The following is a 16,676-nucleotide window of genomic DNA, read 5'->3' on the forward strand; positions in this document are numbered from 1 at the left end:
ATCTTATCATTTTACGAGAACCAGCAGTGTACCGACTCGGTTCTCAACAAGAGAAAGAAGATTACGGAGTATTCGGTTATTTTAAGATTCACCTCTCAAGAAAGTTCGGAGAAAACAGATGTCTAAGGTACGGTGTAAATATTAATCTTCTACCACAAAGTTGAAATTTAACTCGAACAACATCGATATCTCTGCTGTGGACTAACTGACTCGATCGAACCTTCGTTTCCACTGAATTCGCGTTAAATCCTTTAAACGATTCGAGCTTCTCAACAACACGCCGAGAAAGTTCGGCAGCCAGGAACGAAAGTCCTTCTCACACTGACTTCCGAGAGATTTAGAATAATGAAAAAACTTTGACAAATTTTTTTGTCAGGCTTTTTGAATGCAGCTCGACCCAACTTCGAAAAGGACTGAAAGCCGTCCTGTTTTTGTTTGACCTGAGTTAGCCGAGGGAAATAGGTTGTCCAACGGAGTAATTATTCGACAAACTTGCAACTCTCCCTAAAGAGGATTATTCCAGCCTTCTGTGAAACAAAGAAGGCCGTTTTTTTCAACCTGCTTTCCGTATTTCTCGAAAGGATGGAACCATTTCGAACAGTTAAATTGGAGAAATTAAAGAAGCGATCGTCTTATTGTTCATAATCTTCTGGTTAGGAAGACGTAACAAATGGTTAGTTAGAATGGTTTAGCACGCAGCGTACACGAATCGGGCCACGGGGCCAAGGTTGAACGTTGATTGTTACTAACGTTGCTGGCAACACCCTGATGGCTGGTCAGTGGCAATTCCGAGAAAGCTGGCGCGACTTATCGTCGCGATATTCCGAAACCGAAAGCAATTCTATACCGCGTTGCTCGTAAAAATCAGCTCATAGGAATAGCATGTATATCTCCGCAAAGATTAACCACGAAATAGTAATAATTAGCAGCTACATCTACTACGTTTCTTGTGAACTCGCCAGCCTATCGATCTAAAGGACCTTAAAGGCATAGCGATAATATATTTTACCGTTTGATATACAGGACGTTCCAGATATCAACTGGCAAACTTCGCCAACATGTTCGGGGGCAGAGTAACAGCAAAAATTATTACATACACCATGGGTGTGTATCCATGATCATTTTGAGCAATTTGTGTAAATAAATCAAAACAAACATAAATAAAAATAAGTGAAAGAGAATAATGAAATAAACGATTAACGTTAAAAGCCGAGTAACTTGAGTGCATCAGACTATTTGTGGTGGTATACCGTTCTTTCCATATCTCGAAAACGAACACGAATCGACCTATGGTGCATGCAACAATTTTTGCTCGAAATGGCTTTCGAAACATGTTGGCAACGCTTGCCAATCGAGATGTGGAACACCCTGTATACAGGGTGGGGCAGATAAAGTGTTATACGGGCTCCGTATTCTCTCCAAAGCCATTGCTGATATCAACTAGAAATTTTCCGGTGTTAAATGCTACAGAGGGCTTAGCATTTTAGGGTGTAAGATATCGTAGGGGTGTTCCTTAAGGGTGCAAAGCATGCTAATCCCATATTTTCTTGAATAGAATGGCATATTAATTTTTTGATGTTCGAACAGACGTTATCAAAGCTAACAAGGTTTTAGCTATGGCATTCTTTTTCATTTTGCTTAGCCGAGGAGTTGTAGCGGGAAATACTTTACGCGAGCCATCCCCATGAACGTGTCGAAAGATATCAGAAGGAATGTATTCTGCTCTGGAAATTATTTTCCATGTAAGTCACCTGGTCTACCACAAATTGATTCTCTTTTATGGGGTTACGTAAAGGAAAAGACGCCCGCAACGGCACCAACTACGAAAGACGATATGAAAAGAAGAATTCACGCTGAGTGTAAATCCATAACTACAGCAACGTTATCGAATGTTCGCGAAACTATTACCACAGGAATAAATACGCGTTTGGAAGCAAGCTTTTTCAACATCCAATAAAATGATTTTCAAAGCAGAATACGTTTCTTTTGATATTTTCCGACACTTTCATGGAGCTCCCCTTGCGTAAGGTATTTTCTGCTTAACCGTGTAAAGTAAAAAAGCGATGCTTTAGATAAAAATCGTTAGGTTTGATAACACCTGTCCGAATATCGGAAAATTTATCATCCAATCAAAAAGAAAAAAAAAGTGGGGTTGATGTCTTTTCTACTCTTAATAAACTCAGTCTACAATACTTTGCAGCCTAAAATCTTAACACCTCTGCACCTTTTTGCATCTGCAAATTTCAAGTTGATGAATTTTTGATTCAAGCTTGTGAATTTATCTACCCCACACTGTATACATACATTATATTATATTATATTATATTAGGTTGTTCCAAAAGTTTCTATTGTTTTACACGGAGATAATAGACGCACGGTGTTTTTTCTTTTATATTATTTTATGAATTATGTATGATCCATTTTGTAAAATATAATGTAAAATAAAATATGTCGTGCATCTATTATTTCCTTATAAAGCGAAAGAAATTTTTGGAACAAGCTAATATTATATATTATGTTATCTCTCTATATGTTTGAAAAATCTTTTTTCGGCTTCTAATTAAAAAATTAAGAAACCCAAGAATAATAAAGTCAATTCAATGGTGTTATGACATATACACTGTACTACGGTGATTCTAAGGAATAAAACCATTGCAATTTGATTTGTTCGTAATCTCGTAGTTAAAATACATCGCCTAAAGGAACAAGATAACAAGCAAGTGTCTTCGTTGACACAAAAGTTTCTAAAATCAGCGAATCGAAAACGACCAACTTCCACCCTGTAATTATTATTTTTCCCTATTCTTGTACATAAGTAGCTGTTATACTCGATTAACGAGAATGACGTTATATCGTGCGAGCAATTAATCTACGCTTGGTGAAGACTTGTTAAACCTGCAAGCAGCGAAGTTTCTTAAAGATGTTACACCTCGACGTTTTACATTTATTCTAGATGACAGTTGCCAGCGGTGGACGTTAAAGTGATACACGAGCCACCGAAAGGATCCTTTGCTCGCGAAAGCGAACGAGAAGTGGTAAGCAGGAAGATGAGAGTCCGTGAGAGTTGAAGTAAAAACCTGCACAACGAATAGCAACAGCCTGCCTCGTCCATTGCGACCAGCCACATATCTCACGTTAAGGTAAGCTTCTATAGGGTGTCTGACGAGTCGCGAACGTGTTTAAATAGTTAACAACTTCTTCTATCGTTAATATCTTTTACTCGGTTTCTTCTTTTATTTATCTATTTGAGGTCTCATTCGCCTCTGAGGATTATTGGCAATTACTAGTTCGCGTACAATTGTGTTTCAGAGATTTATAAAATAATATTATATTACAATATATTATATCGTAGTAGTACGTCATACAGTTTGGTCATAAATATGTAGAATATTTAAATCGTATTAGTTTTTACATTTATATACTTGTAACTCATATGTAACTTATATATTTGCATAATAATTGTCATACTTGTAACACGTGTCAGTTGTAGCGAGTGCGGCTAAATTAATTGGGAAAGGTGCGTGTCTTTTAGAAACTGCAACAGTCGTTTCATTTCTTCCTTTTCATATAGGATCGTGTTGAGGTTGCTTGGAAAGTTGAATTTTGATATTTTGCATATTCGATTAGTAGGTGTTTTATAGCGATTTTTGCAGATGTTATTACACTACCAGGGTTCTTCTTTATTTTATTATTTTTCTTTACGATTCATCGACGCTATGTACGAAACACCACATCTCTTAGACGTCGTTCATTTTCCGTTTCATAAAGGCGAGCTCTTTCCACGAGGTGTTCCATTACGGCAGTTAATTTATCGGCTGTATCGCTCTAATTTCTGCAGGAACTTGTGCCACAGTTGTGGGATCGTTCGAGGCTTATTCGCATACACTGTCCCTTCCGGGAAAGCTCGTAAAAACGAAATTGGGAGCCGTGAAATCTGCAGACGTTGACGGTCGATCAATTACAGTTTTACGCGAAATTATTCTTTCTGCAAACATCTCCGACCATTCTTTCGTCCCTAAGACGTTCGAAGTAAAATGAAAGATAAAAATTCGAGGAGCGCAGCAAGATGAACGTGATTTTTAATTCATCCTACAGAGCATCGATTCAAATGGAAACGCCTAGGAGCCTGCCATAGCAATTTTTAACGAATTTACAATTATAAAGTGTAATAGAAAAGTTGCAGTAACTTAATTAGCAGGGATAAAGGCGCGATTACTCGACGAATAGCTTCGTAACTAATCTCAGTAGCCAGTTAATCGTACGTGACGCGAGAAGCGTAAGAAAGTTGGAAAAACCGTATTTTAAGTTACGCTTCTTTTCTATCGGCTCGTTCCTTACTTTCCAAACTCGATGTGAAAGTTTCTGGCCAGACCGGCCTAGACCGGGCAATAAGACGGCCAAGTTACACAAGAAGCTACACCTGTGGTCGGGTCAGTTTCGTATCACAGGATACAATCGATCGACGGTCGATTTGATTCGACGACCATTTTTATGATATTGCGCGTGTCGATGGAATTGATCGGCGACGACGACGGTGATCGCCTGTTGGTGTGAAAATTGTCCGTTTCGTCGTTTCCGCTAGGAAACCAGGCAGCTCGTAGATAAGTAGCGGAAGTCATGGAAGGAAGTTACGCCTCGAACGAACGCCTTGATGATGCGAAAAGTCAATGAATAGGTCCGTGGTGGTCGTAGAGTTATGCACTGCGAACGTGTTGATCTGTTAACTGGGTCATCCCTTAAGCAAAGGCTCCTATATTTCATCGAATTAAAAGGTAATAAAGACAAATCGATTTCCTTGAACCCATTAAGAGGAGACAGAGAAATATGTGGAACACGATATTAGCGCACGGCAAGAAATGCAAAGGTCTGAAAATTTGGAAATTCGTGAGATCGAAAGTTCGAAAGTTCGAGAGTTTGAAAATTCGAAGATTCGAAGATTTGGAAATTTGAAAATGAAATGCCGCGTTAACAGAACGTTGAGTCTTAATGGCTCGAGTCAGTCTTAGTTCTTATAAATGCAGATCGTAAGAAGAAAATTTGATATGTAAATCTTCGTTGTCTGTCTGATTTTGATCTTATTTTATACTTCAATTTTATTTTTCATTTTATTATATTTTAATATGACATAGTGGAAGGCGAGAAGAACTTCTCGCATAGGTTCAAACGTGTAATTCTTTTCAAAAATGCTCGATAAATCGATGAAGCTTTATAACAAACGTACAATTGTCAATAGGAGGAACGTTTTTGTATTACGACGAGGTTTCAATACTTTTTAAAAGACGTAAAGACAATTTTCTGATAGCATGAAATTGTTTGGCCGTTGAAATGTTCCGAATCAAAAAAAAAAAAAAAATAGAAAATGTGACTTTTTCGTGTTCTCGACTTTTTAGCCTCCCAGCGTAAATACGGCGTAATTTATTTACGAAAGAAACGAAGCGACGCGAGGTGCGACGAGACGGAAGAAACCCAAATAGAGAAAATATTATCTCGACGAAATTAGCAATCCGAATGGCCAGTTAACATGTTCTCCTCGATTAAAAAGTTAATAGAAATTCCAGCAATCTTTCTCTCGAGGCGGAGCGAAAGTTCGTCGTGTTAATAAACGATGTCGTGACGAAACTGACCGCGTCGCGAGGTACAAATGAACGCGTTTATCGCGTAAAAAATTCAAGAAATAACTGGTTTAGTGGTTCACGGTGAAATTGCCGCGACCCCCTTTCGAGAAGCTGAAATCTCGTCCTTAACCTAGCTAGTTAATTCAGCACCTTCACCTTTGCGTGATGTTATCGACTTCCTTGTAGCTGGCAAAATATAGGAGATTCCGTGTTTAAGTGGATCGGGGAAAAAGTGGTCGTCGATAAAATGTATCGTCAAGTTCCCGCAGGCTGCTTTTCGAACAGGAGTTTGGCGCGCCGTAAAGATCCGAATATCTTCCCTAAAGACTTGGCGCGCAACGTGTGTGGATATATTTCTACGATAGGCGAAAGCTATTTGTGACGTTATCGGCGACGTTGTAACAACAAACGGTGCTGACAGAGGAAAAGAAGCAAACCGTGATATGTTTATCGCGTTGTTACAGTCTCTTCGTTGAATTAGAATCGCTCGAGACTTTCGATATTTTACGCCTTGGTAAAATCGAGAGGCGCGAGCGTATTCAAATAACGAAGTATTTAATTAGCGCAGATTTAGCGAACCGGTTAACGTTGCCACGAACTACGATTCGTCAAAAGCGAGGAAAATGCCAGTTTTCTACGGTTTTTGGTTTATAGCTGTGATAAATCTTCGGTTTTGTTCGTCTTTCGATGCCTGTTGCTCGCTCGTGCAACAACCGATTTCAACGAGATTTTCAGCCTGTATATGACTGACATAAATGTACAAAGTGCACTTTTTAAACTTTCATCGTAGAATCGGATAAAGAAACGGTTATAAAAAGTATGCTTGCATTATTTTCTTCGCGATTCCGACCAGCTGCAATTTTTTCACAAATTGTTTTCCACGTCATCCAGCGAACCAATCCTTTCTAACTTTAAAAAGAAAAAAAATCAAGTCCTTCGGTCTAATTCAAAAAAGAAAACAGAGTCATTCCGTTTCAGAGAGCTGCGGCAATACTCGCGTTCCGAACTGCACGCGCGTACAAACTCTTTTCATTGTCTTTAAATGTACATTTCCCGAAGTGGATCCGCACGGAGTTTTGCTCTCTCTCTCTCTCTCTCTTGCACCACGTACGTGCCATATCGTAGCGTGCGTGTTGCATTCGAAGAAGTAGAATTTCCGCGCGCGATTCTAATTTCGTATTAAAAAATCGTCGAACCAACGATGAAGCGCACATTCTGCGATTTGTACACGTAGAAACACGAAGAGGTAAAGTATTTTTACATCTCCTCGGAAAATGTTGAGGGAGCTCGAGGAGACGCGTTATTTGCGCGCAGCCTCGTTAGGGAAGCAAAAAAAAAAAAGGAGAGAATGTTCTCGTTCGTCTCGTCTTTGAATATCACGCAGTTCGCCGTTCCGTAATTACAGGAATTGAACGAAAGCTTTCGTAGAAATTGCGTTACTCAAAATATTACGCGACCGTCCCAGATCGGGCGACGAGCCGGAAAGGTGTGGGAGTTTCGCTGGCGTCTTCGTGTCTGTTGTGCTAGATACTGTCTCTCGGTAATTTCCGAAGGAGCATCCTTCTGCTTCTAGATCCTTTCGCGGGAACGTTATTGATCCGCGCTCTGCACACGACTACGTACGAACAAAGGAAGAATCTCGTCGAGGGTCGAAGTAATTGGTCACGATGATTCGCGAACTTAACGACCGGCGTCGCCGCCAAATGTTTCAATCTAAATCGAGGACGTCGCGCCTCGTTCGAATCGAATCAGAATCGTTCGATACTATGGTTACGTACATCGGATACATATTTGGAGGAACCGACACTCGCACGAACTCCAACGATCGAATGAAACATGTATATGTAGATTTTTCCGAGTAGACCACGCATTTCGTATGCAAATTCGTGTTTTCATAAACGCAAATGAGAAAGTGGGAGCCTCGCAAAGACTCGCTTCGCCCATCGCGAATACTCTTCCCCTCTATTCTCTACGTTTTACATATTTTATGCGAATCTCCGCGTTTTACGCGAATCCCGTGTACGTTTCTTCAAATTTCCCAACAAATGCGTACGAACTCGCGCTTTATTTACGAGCGTAAGCGCAGTGTCGCGCTCGTTCATTCGTCGGAACGCCAATTCGTCCGAGCGCCACGGTGAAGGTGGTCCAGTACGAAGAACGAAGAGGACAGCGAGACGAGGCGACACGCGATATACGTCTCCGTCAGAAAGATAAGCGTTTAATCGGTAAAATTGCGAGGAAAGGCAAGAGGCGCGTGCCTGTTGCGGTCCGCGCGCGCGTATTTGTGCAAAGGGGGAAAGTCGGTGGAGAAAATTCCGTGGCGGGTTTCGTGGCGGGTTTCCTGGCCAAAAAAGGAGGCTATCGGGTTGGAAAAAGTATCCTGCAAAGGGTAAAGAAAAAGAAGAAGAAAAATAAGAAGGATCGGTAAAGAAGAGAGAGGGGAAGATAGAGGGAGGGAGGTGCAGCGTGGAAAGGAGCCGCGGACTCGGAATGGGACGGGCTAAGCCACGTGACATACTCTATAGCGTTTCGTGCCGCAACGCCCCGTATTGATCGAACGAACATCAGCTGTATGGTTGGTAGCGTTTACTCGTACCTACCGCCTGCCGGTCTGACTAGCACTGGCCACGACCACTCGTACCATCGACTCGCGGCTGCGTCTGCTCTTTTCTCTCCTATTCCCTTGTCGAATCTTCCGTTTCCATCTTCCATGCAAGTCGTAGATTCAGTTGAAATTGGGATTTCTTCGTGTTTTTCTTTGAGAAATATAAGGTGGTATGGCGTTACGTTCCCGATGAGTACGTTGTTAACTTACGCGTATGCTAGTTCTTACGATTTCGTAGAACATCGTTGGCGAGGTATTTCTGACGATACGACGACGTATCGAGGATTTTCTCGACGAGGAATCGACGTCGATCTCGCGATAACGAGGCAACGGAGGAGGAGCAGGATATTCATAGCGGAGAAAAAGCGCGTGGTTAACATGCAGCCATGTATGGATGATCCGACAGCTTTGTCCGTAAGTGGGTTGCTATGCCTGCAACTGCTACGAGCTTCTAGCAGGGAAATCGTAAGCTAAGATACATCTGCACGAGGTCGCACCACTTTTTCGCGTAACGGATTATTATATTCTACGTAAAACAATTCGGCGTACGATTTAATGATTCTGACGTTCGAATATCCGCGTGAACTTTCACGCGGCGAAAGTACGTGCACTATCGTTCATAATTATCTGAACATTTCAACTTCCTATGGGGAAGTTCCTCTTTAAAATACATTTTGTTAAAACTTCCACGTTAGTGCAAATATATAGAATATACTTCTCTCTCTTTCTCTCTCTCCAATGAAACTATTTAATCTAAATTTAATCTTCGATTTTATCTCGCCTAACCATATACAAGGTTTGGACACCAAATAATGGAAACACCTCTCATACGTATATCATATACATGCACGAGTACGACGTATATGTATGTGGACAAAATAATGGAAACACCTCTTACTAGTCACATACACGTACGAGTATGACGTGTCTGTGTATGAACGAGATAATGGAAACAGCTCGTACATGTCATATACATATATGACGTATATGACACGTAAAAGGGTGTTCCCATCATTTTATCCAACCCGTGTACGTATACAATAGTTGATATTAATCGTTATAGGCGATAGAGAAGCGATTAAGGGTAGATAAAAATAAATCAACCGAGTAAGCGACTCGAAACGCTCCGAGTCTATACAGTTTCGTTAGTTAGAATTACAGCGCGATTCGATGTGTTTCTAGTCGCGTCCTACGAGTTTCTATAGCCTTTATGACGTGCCAGTCATTCATTAGAGACAAACATAGAACTGGAGCAACGCGGATATAGTTGCCGTTTCGGTTTAAGTTTTACCAGTAACGCTTCAAGAGCTAGTAACGGTAAGAAAACCTTCTTCGATCGTAAATTTAAAACTACTGTAACAAGGGTATCGACGTTTCGATGGAATTGCGCCGGGTGTTCGAATGCTCGTGGACGACGGTGTACGCGCATAAAGCGCGATGCTGATATTCGCGATTAAAGTAGAAATGATCAAGCTGTCAAAGTATCGCGGCCAGTGAATCGCGAACGCGTTAAAATATCGGTTTTCATCGAGCGAATATCGCTCGGTCAGCGCGGTAATTATACGAAGATCGGAAGTCCTTTATTTTATTTTTTTTCTTTTTCACAGATAAACGTTTTCTGCAATTTGAACCGTTTACTGTTGCGGTTAAAAATCACGCTCCCTGAACCCTGGTTTATTCGCTTCTGCCCGGCAGTTTTTCCGCGGCAAGAACTTTTATGAAAAGACTTTTTGTTTGGACGACCAAGTAGAGCCCAATGAATAAATGAATTTTCCCTCTTTGCCCTTGTTTACTTGTCCCGTTTTCGCGTTCGCATTCCTTTTTAATTCTACCCGGGCAAGCTCGTCCGGCCTCGTAATTAAGGAGATCGGCTTTATCATGGAATACCACGTCGAACAGAAAGTGAAGTAATATGAAGCGTCCAACCGAATGATACGTACAAGCGAGCGTGAGACGACTCTTTACGAGGGAACGAGAAACAAAACGTAAGAGATAATTTGCTCGCCCGAGGTTCAGTTTTCCAGAAGATTTATTTTGAAAATTTTGTGAGCGACGAATTAATAATTAGAGGCAACACCTCCTACCTTCTTACGGAATCACCAGGCTAAAACGTGATTAACGTGACGGTAATATATTGTACTATTTATTACATATACTGCTATATAGATTTACTATTTAAATATCGTTGCTTGCGCTAACGTCGCAAGTATCTTTATTTACTTCGAAGAAGCTTCTAGCAGTTTGCAATTTTTAACGCAACTCGTACGAATATTTCTTACAATTTCCTGCATCGTTATCTCGTACAAACGCGAAATCGCCGATTAATCGCGCTCGATGAATTAAACCGATTTTCTATGAAACCGGAAGACGTTCTGATCTACTTACGAGCCAAGAGCTACGTATCCATGACACTTTGATCGAGCAACTAACAACCGCTCAGACCTGCAAGTTTTCTAGAAAAATTGTGAAATACCGAAAATTGCGGATGGTCCTGGATTCGATAGCCGGACACTGTAAAATAGAAATACATAGAATTATACGTTATCGATTCGGGTGCGGCGAGAAAGGCTGAGGCATCGGCAAAGTTGGAGGCGGAGACGCGTGCAACTGGTTGATTTTCGATGATTCGTGCGAAGCCACGGTGCGTGATTCTACCGGCGCAATTTAAGCTGGTCGAGGAGCAACCGTCTGCAAACACTCGTGGAGGAGCCTGGGGCGAGCTTCAAGAGGCCGATCGTGTCTACGCGAGAAAAGACGAGGCTGGTTAATGGTTAAGCAAGCTACATAGCACACACCTGTCACGTTAAACCGCGTTACTCTTCTTCATCCAACCAAGCGGCCTGTAAACCAGCCTGCAGCTACTCTAGTCTGTCGAACAAAGTCCTCCGAACGAATAGAAGAGCCCCGCACGGAACGTTCTTTCTCTCGACCGACGTTCCTTAATAAACTACGGAAGACCGGAGCTTTGTCTTTAACTTCTCCGGTCTCTTCTTTTCTAAAAGAACGTCTCCCTTGTGGCTCGTTACGTTCCTACTTCGCCAAGCTAATTAACACTGTTCTTATATTCAGCGAGGGGGGGAACTCAGCCGCGGTTACATCGAGCGATGCTTTAATTTTCAGTTCACCGTGCATACACAGTAACTGCGGAGTGTAGAATATTGCAGTTATTCTGCATTCCAGTGGAAAATATTTCGATCCTTCGCGCAGATAGTACACTTTGCAGTAAGACATTAGTCCGCGTCGTTGTCGCTAGATTATTGCGCGTGACTGCGCCAATTTATATTTTTGCGAATACGACATGGAGAAACACAATACAGAAATTGTTTCGAAGAAATTTCTTTCGTATTAATATGTCTGAGAATATTAATATTGCTCGAACAAATTTCTCTTGCATCCTGACCGTTACCCTTCCTTAAAATTCGAGGATCGTTAAAAAGAAAATTATTCGAGCAAAAATCGATCGAAGAAGAAATAATTAGGCTAAATGTAAGAAAACTACAGATCGCTATGTCGCGGTTGAGTGGAGCTTCGATACAGACGAAGCATTCTAAACGTTGACTTTGTTCAGGGATTTAGCTACGTTGGATTAGAAGCCACAATGCTGAACAACGTTAATCGCCAATTTCCAAGGAGGAAACAGAGTTTTCCGTTTTTCCCGATGGTTAAAATCTTGTTACCGGCTCACGGTACTAATGCGATTCGAGCAAATTAAGGATATCGCTGATCATTCAGCGTTTGCTCGATTCCGCGCGTTTAACTCTGCAGGGGTTGAGATTTATTCGACAGACACATGCGAAATTTTCTGTTATACGAACTCTTCTATGTATAGTAACATAGGATTATCGAATCGCCATAAGCTGTGACGTCGTCGAATCCAATCTTGAACTTTGCACGGAATAATCAAACCATGAATTCTCAGTGTAATATGAAAATTCGATATAACAGATGTTGGAAAGGACGAGAAAAGATACTTTGATTATTTTGTTAATTTATTTCAGTCGATTCGAATCGCCTTAAGCTTAGACGTTTGCTGACTCGATCTCGAACTTGGCACGGAACGAGCAAACCTGGAGTTTTCAATATAATGCGAAAATATAATGTCAAAATGATATTATAATATAATACAAAATACAGTACACTGGGTATCCGAAGAACGACAAAGACTGAATTAATTAATTTTTGTACATTATCGACGATTTGGTTATTCCGTGCGATGTAAAATCGTAGAAATCGAGTCTACGATCTCCAGCAATTTGTAGCTTGCCGGTTCGTTGATGTTATTGGCTAGTAAAAATTATTCTACGAAAGGTGCACGTTTAAAGGGACGACGCCGTCAAGCTTTAACATCTCTTACAAGACGAAAATTTATTTCTCAATTATATAGTGTCGCAACTCCATATTTTCTCACCGCTATCGTAACGAGATAAAACAATTTAATCGCTTTATTTCGCATCGTTTTCGACTTTTGCTTACGATTATAAGTAATATACAGTGCATTAAATTGCAAAAAAAAAAAAAAAAGAAAAACGAAAATTATCTTTACACCTAAATTTCCGTTGTAAACCTCAGGAAATTTTAATTCAAATTAACGCGAAATAACCGTCGGTAAAGAGCACGCACGAAAGGAGCATAGGAAAAAATGCTACGCTCCAAATTAGTTAAAATGAACATTTTTCATCTTTTCTCCCCGTGACCCCTTTGTGTATCTTTATTAGCATTATTACATCGAGGTGCAGGAAAAGTCAAAGGTAGTATCACGTAACTAAATATTTGCAAAATGTAATATCACACACACACACACACACAGTGTAGCATAATAAACGAGCGACGAAAACGACTAGAAAACTCGCGATCTTTTGTCATGTATAGTTTGCTAGAAAAGCAGAAACACGAGCGTCGTATGGCGGAAGGAAACTCTGAACGGCGCGGTAAAAGACCGCTGCGAGTTATAGGGTCAGACAGAAAGAGCGAAAATGGTCCTCGACACGCTCGCGAAGATACTCGGAATGGTCCTGCATAACAACCTACTCGAAAAGTGCCTGCACGACGCGCGAGTGTCGACTCGCAACTCACTCAGACGACCTTCCCCTACGGTCAACTTACCTTTTGCGACGACTTTAATGCGTCGCAGCTTGGCACCACGGCAATCCGCGAGCATCTGTGCAAATTTTACGTTTCAAAGTGAAATATCGTTGCGTGTCACGAACAGATTAAAAACAGGTCGTTTGTTGAAAAGTAAAAAAAATACGTGAACTGCAAGGGAAAACGAGTATGGACAGACGAGAGTGGTGGAAAATTGCAATTAAATTACGAGGTAATTCATCCGCAATCGTGTTCAATTACGCCGTGCTTCGTTGGTAGTTCGATAAATTCTCGTTCAATTAAATTTGCAGTGAAATTCGTAAATGTAATTAAAGTATAATCACAAGGTACGATCGTAGGTAAGTGAGAAACATAAACGTAAGATCGAGTCAGATACGTACGGGAAACGGAAAATACGCCGTAAAGACACTGGAGATAAATGTAATAACATTTATCTCATTTGTTCGGCGAGAATGTAATCCAGTTACATTGTAATTGTAATGCAATTGGCAGACAAATTAACGGAAAGGTTTGAATTACGTAATTATATTATGTAATTAAGTAACACCGTAATTCAGTTGACACAATTGCGTACGAATATACGTACTTGAGTATTAAGAAAATTACAGAAAAACGTGATAGACCATCACAAAATTACTAAACCTTCTTGGAAACTTTAAATTATAAGGATTTTGTACATTCGCGCTTAAAGTTCTTTTAATAAAACATTGATACTTGATGTGGACTGTGGACTTTCGAATCGCTTTTTTAAATAAAATTGTTAAATATATTTCTATAAGCTTCCCTCGTCGTATAAAGTATGAGGTTAAAAAATCATTACGTAATTCATGCATAATTCTTTCCAATTTTAAACAGAATATAATAATCGCGAACACACGAGCGAGAGAAACAAAATCTCCAGATTTTGACTTAAACTTAAAGGAAATCTTTTCCCCTTGGAAAAATACAAACTCAGCAGAGTTAATTGCTAAAAAAAAAAAAAAAAAAAAAAAACGAGAACAAGAAAATGTTCGCATTTTACCTAAACCTAAAGTATCATTTTCTCTTGGAAAAATACGACAGAGTGGGAAAAAATGACGAGAAAAGAGATGCAGCGGTATGAATCGTTTCTTAGATTAGTTACGACGTTCTGTGCGAGACCAGCAAGCGTACGTAATGCTTCTAAGTATAAGAAGAAGGGGGCAAAAAGACGATATTAGTTTCCGTCGAACCGGTTGATTTCGTGCTTGCAGACAATCCAGTGGAACAAAGGCAGTATAAAAGCGAGATGAAACAAGTTCACGGCGGTAGCCACGATATATTCGAGCTTTGAAACTCGTGTTTGGAAGGTTCAGCCTTATCCGTCGAATTCCGTTAAAAGGGATCGTCTGGCAGGGTCGGTATACTCCGTGAATCCGTGTACTCGTATGAGAATCGCGTAAAAGGTCGTAGATCAAAAGTGTATCCACAGGTCTTTGAGAGGTAATCCTGCACCTCCCTTTTAATACACTCGGTAACGGAGTAAAGTGGTATATAGCGATGATCTGTACAGTAAACGAAACATTTTTAAACGGTTTTGCATCGAGTTTTTCCAGCGAATGGAAAAAGAAGAAATATCTATCGCCTGCGTTCGATTGCTTTTGATCAAATTTTTGTTTCATCTTGTTCGCTTTTTAACTTGCACACTTTACCAATATTTTACCGAACGCATAATGATTTATAACAGGCTTTATACAGGCGAGTATATTAAAATTCGTATCGTTTTGCAAAACTTGGGTATTACGAACTTTCCCTGCAGAATTTATAACACCCGAGACAATCTACCTTAAACATCGACTTCTTCTACGAAGGAAGACCGTTGATTTGTAAATGGCGTTCATCTACCGATAGTTAACACGTAGCTATTTCTTCCAAAACCAGTGAAAATGACTGGTCTTTGAAAAATACGTAATAATGGAATATCTTTATATTTATTGATTTATTACTTTCTTACAGAAGCAATTCCATGTTACGTTATGTTATTAATCCATCTAGGAGGGTTGACACATTTATAAAATTGCAGAGACAGGCATTTTGACTGGTGTGGTATTTCTAGTGTTAACATTTAGCGATCGATCCGGAATTTTTCTGATAACTGATATCGTCGTATCGAACGACACGCGGTAAAAATGTTAAAAACGTGTGACAAGTTGCAGAAAACGAGGAAATTGGTTAATTGGGGTTCGATAAACAAATTGCAGGATCCATTTACACTTTGACGAGTACCGGTCATTTTGACTGGTATTGGTATAAGTAGCCTCGATACAAAATTATTTTCAGTTTGAATACACAAAAAACAAAACAAAATTCATTGTATCATTCGTTTAGTTATCGTTGCGAAAATCATTGCACCATTGCCGACAAAAAATATAACACGAAGTAGGAATTTTAAAATAAAATTGTAAAACCAGTCAATTGGACCGGTGTGATAGTTCTAGTGTTAAGCGACAAAGATTAATGAGAATTATTGAAAATTACGACTCGTTGCCTGTCAGACAGTCGTTTCCAAACACCGTGCACCGCTACTGGAATAAAATTGATTTATCTTCTCGCGCGTTTCGCATTTTGCGCGAAACAAACGCGCTGTTATCCAGTCGTCCTACTTATCCTACGCTTCCAAAGTACATCGAAAAATACGATATTTCTCGTATGAGAATATCTCAGAGGCAAGCTAATTGAATTATTTATTATCTGATTTATAAGGAATATATTTCACGGAAAAGCGCGTTCATTCGCAACGACGGTAGCACAGAGCCGTAGAAATATTCCAGACTTGGTATCGCTTTTGCGAACGGATGACATTCGTTTCTCTCGCACTGCGGATGGAATACATAATAATGGAAAATGTGCTTTCTGTTTCAGATGACATAGAATGGGTTGGGTGGCGCTAGGGCGGTGTGCGGGTGGTGGCGGCCGCCTCTCGTCCGTCCTCTCGCTGTCTCTCACCTCCCTCGCAAGCTCCCTCATCTTCACCATCCTCTGTATCCTCACACTTGCCCTCACTCTTGTCACTCTCGTGCGTGCCGAAGACATGTACGTATTATGGAATACACGATAACTAACACCATCTTCAGCCATCGATCTGCTCTTAACTTCCCGATACCAAAGTACGATACCGGAATAACGGTCGCGTTATCTTCCTCTGTTTGAAGAGATTTTTTACTCGGCCAGGAGGCTGCTAAAGTTTAACGATTCGAACGCATCGAGAAGCTAAGAGAGGGACACTAGAGTAGAACACTGTTGTGTTTGCTTGTGATAGGATCGAGAGAGCGACATTGTAGCGACGACGCGGTACAGAATACATGGAAAAATGAATCTAGACTCGCTCGATGTTT

At 40.5% G+C, this 16,676-nt stretch overlaps 1 protein-coding gene across 15 annotated transcripts in view; it reads left to right on the plus strand.

The window, feature by feature from the left end:
• LOC117230474 (glutamate-gated chloride channel) overlaps positions 1–16,676 on the plus strand; it is an 86,434-nt gene that overhangs the window by 34,726 nt on the left and 35,032 nt on the right. For all 15 annotated transcript variants that reach the window (XM_033487980.1, XM_033487981.1, XM_033487983.1 and 12 more), the window contains exons 2-3: positions 2,954–3,140; positions 16,204–16,374. In XM_033487980.1, coding sequence (XP_033343871.1) covers positions 16,214–16,374 — 161 coding nt within the window. In that variant the 5' untranslated portion in view covers positions 2,954–3,140; positions 16,204–16,213. The remainder of the gene's footprint in view (positions 1–2,953; positions 3,141–16,203; positions 16,375–16,676) is intronic.

Source organism: Bombus vosnesenskii, unplaced genomic scaffold (assembly GCF_011952255.1).
Source record: "Bombus vosnesenskii isolate JDL3184/JDL3185 unplaced genomic scaffold, Bvos_JDL3184-5_v1.1 scf7180000013267, whole genome shotgun sequence".
NCBI classification, from domain to species: domain Eukaryota; kingdom Metazoa; phylum Arthropoda; class Insecta; order Hymenoptera; family Apidae; genus Bombus; species Bombus vosnesenskii.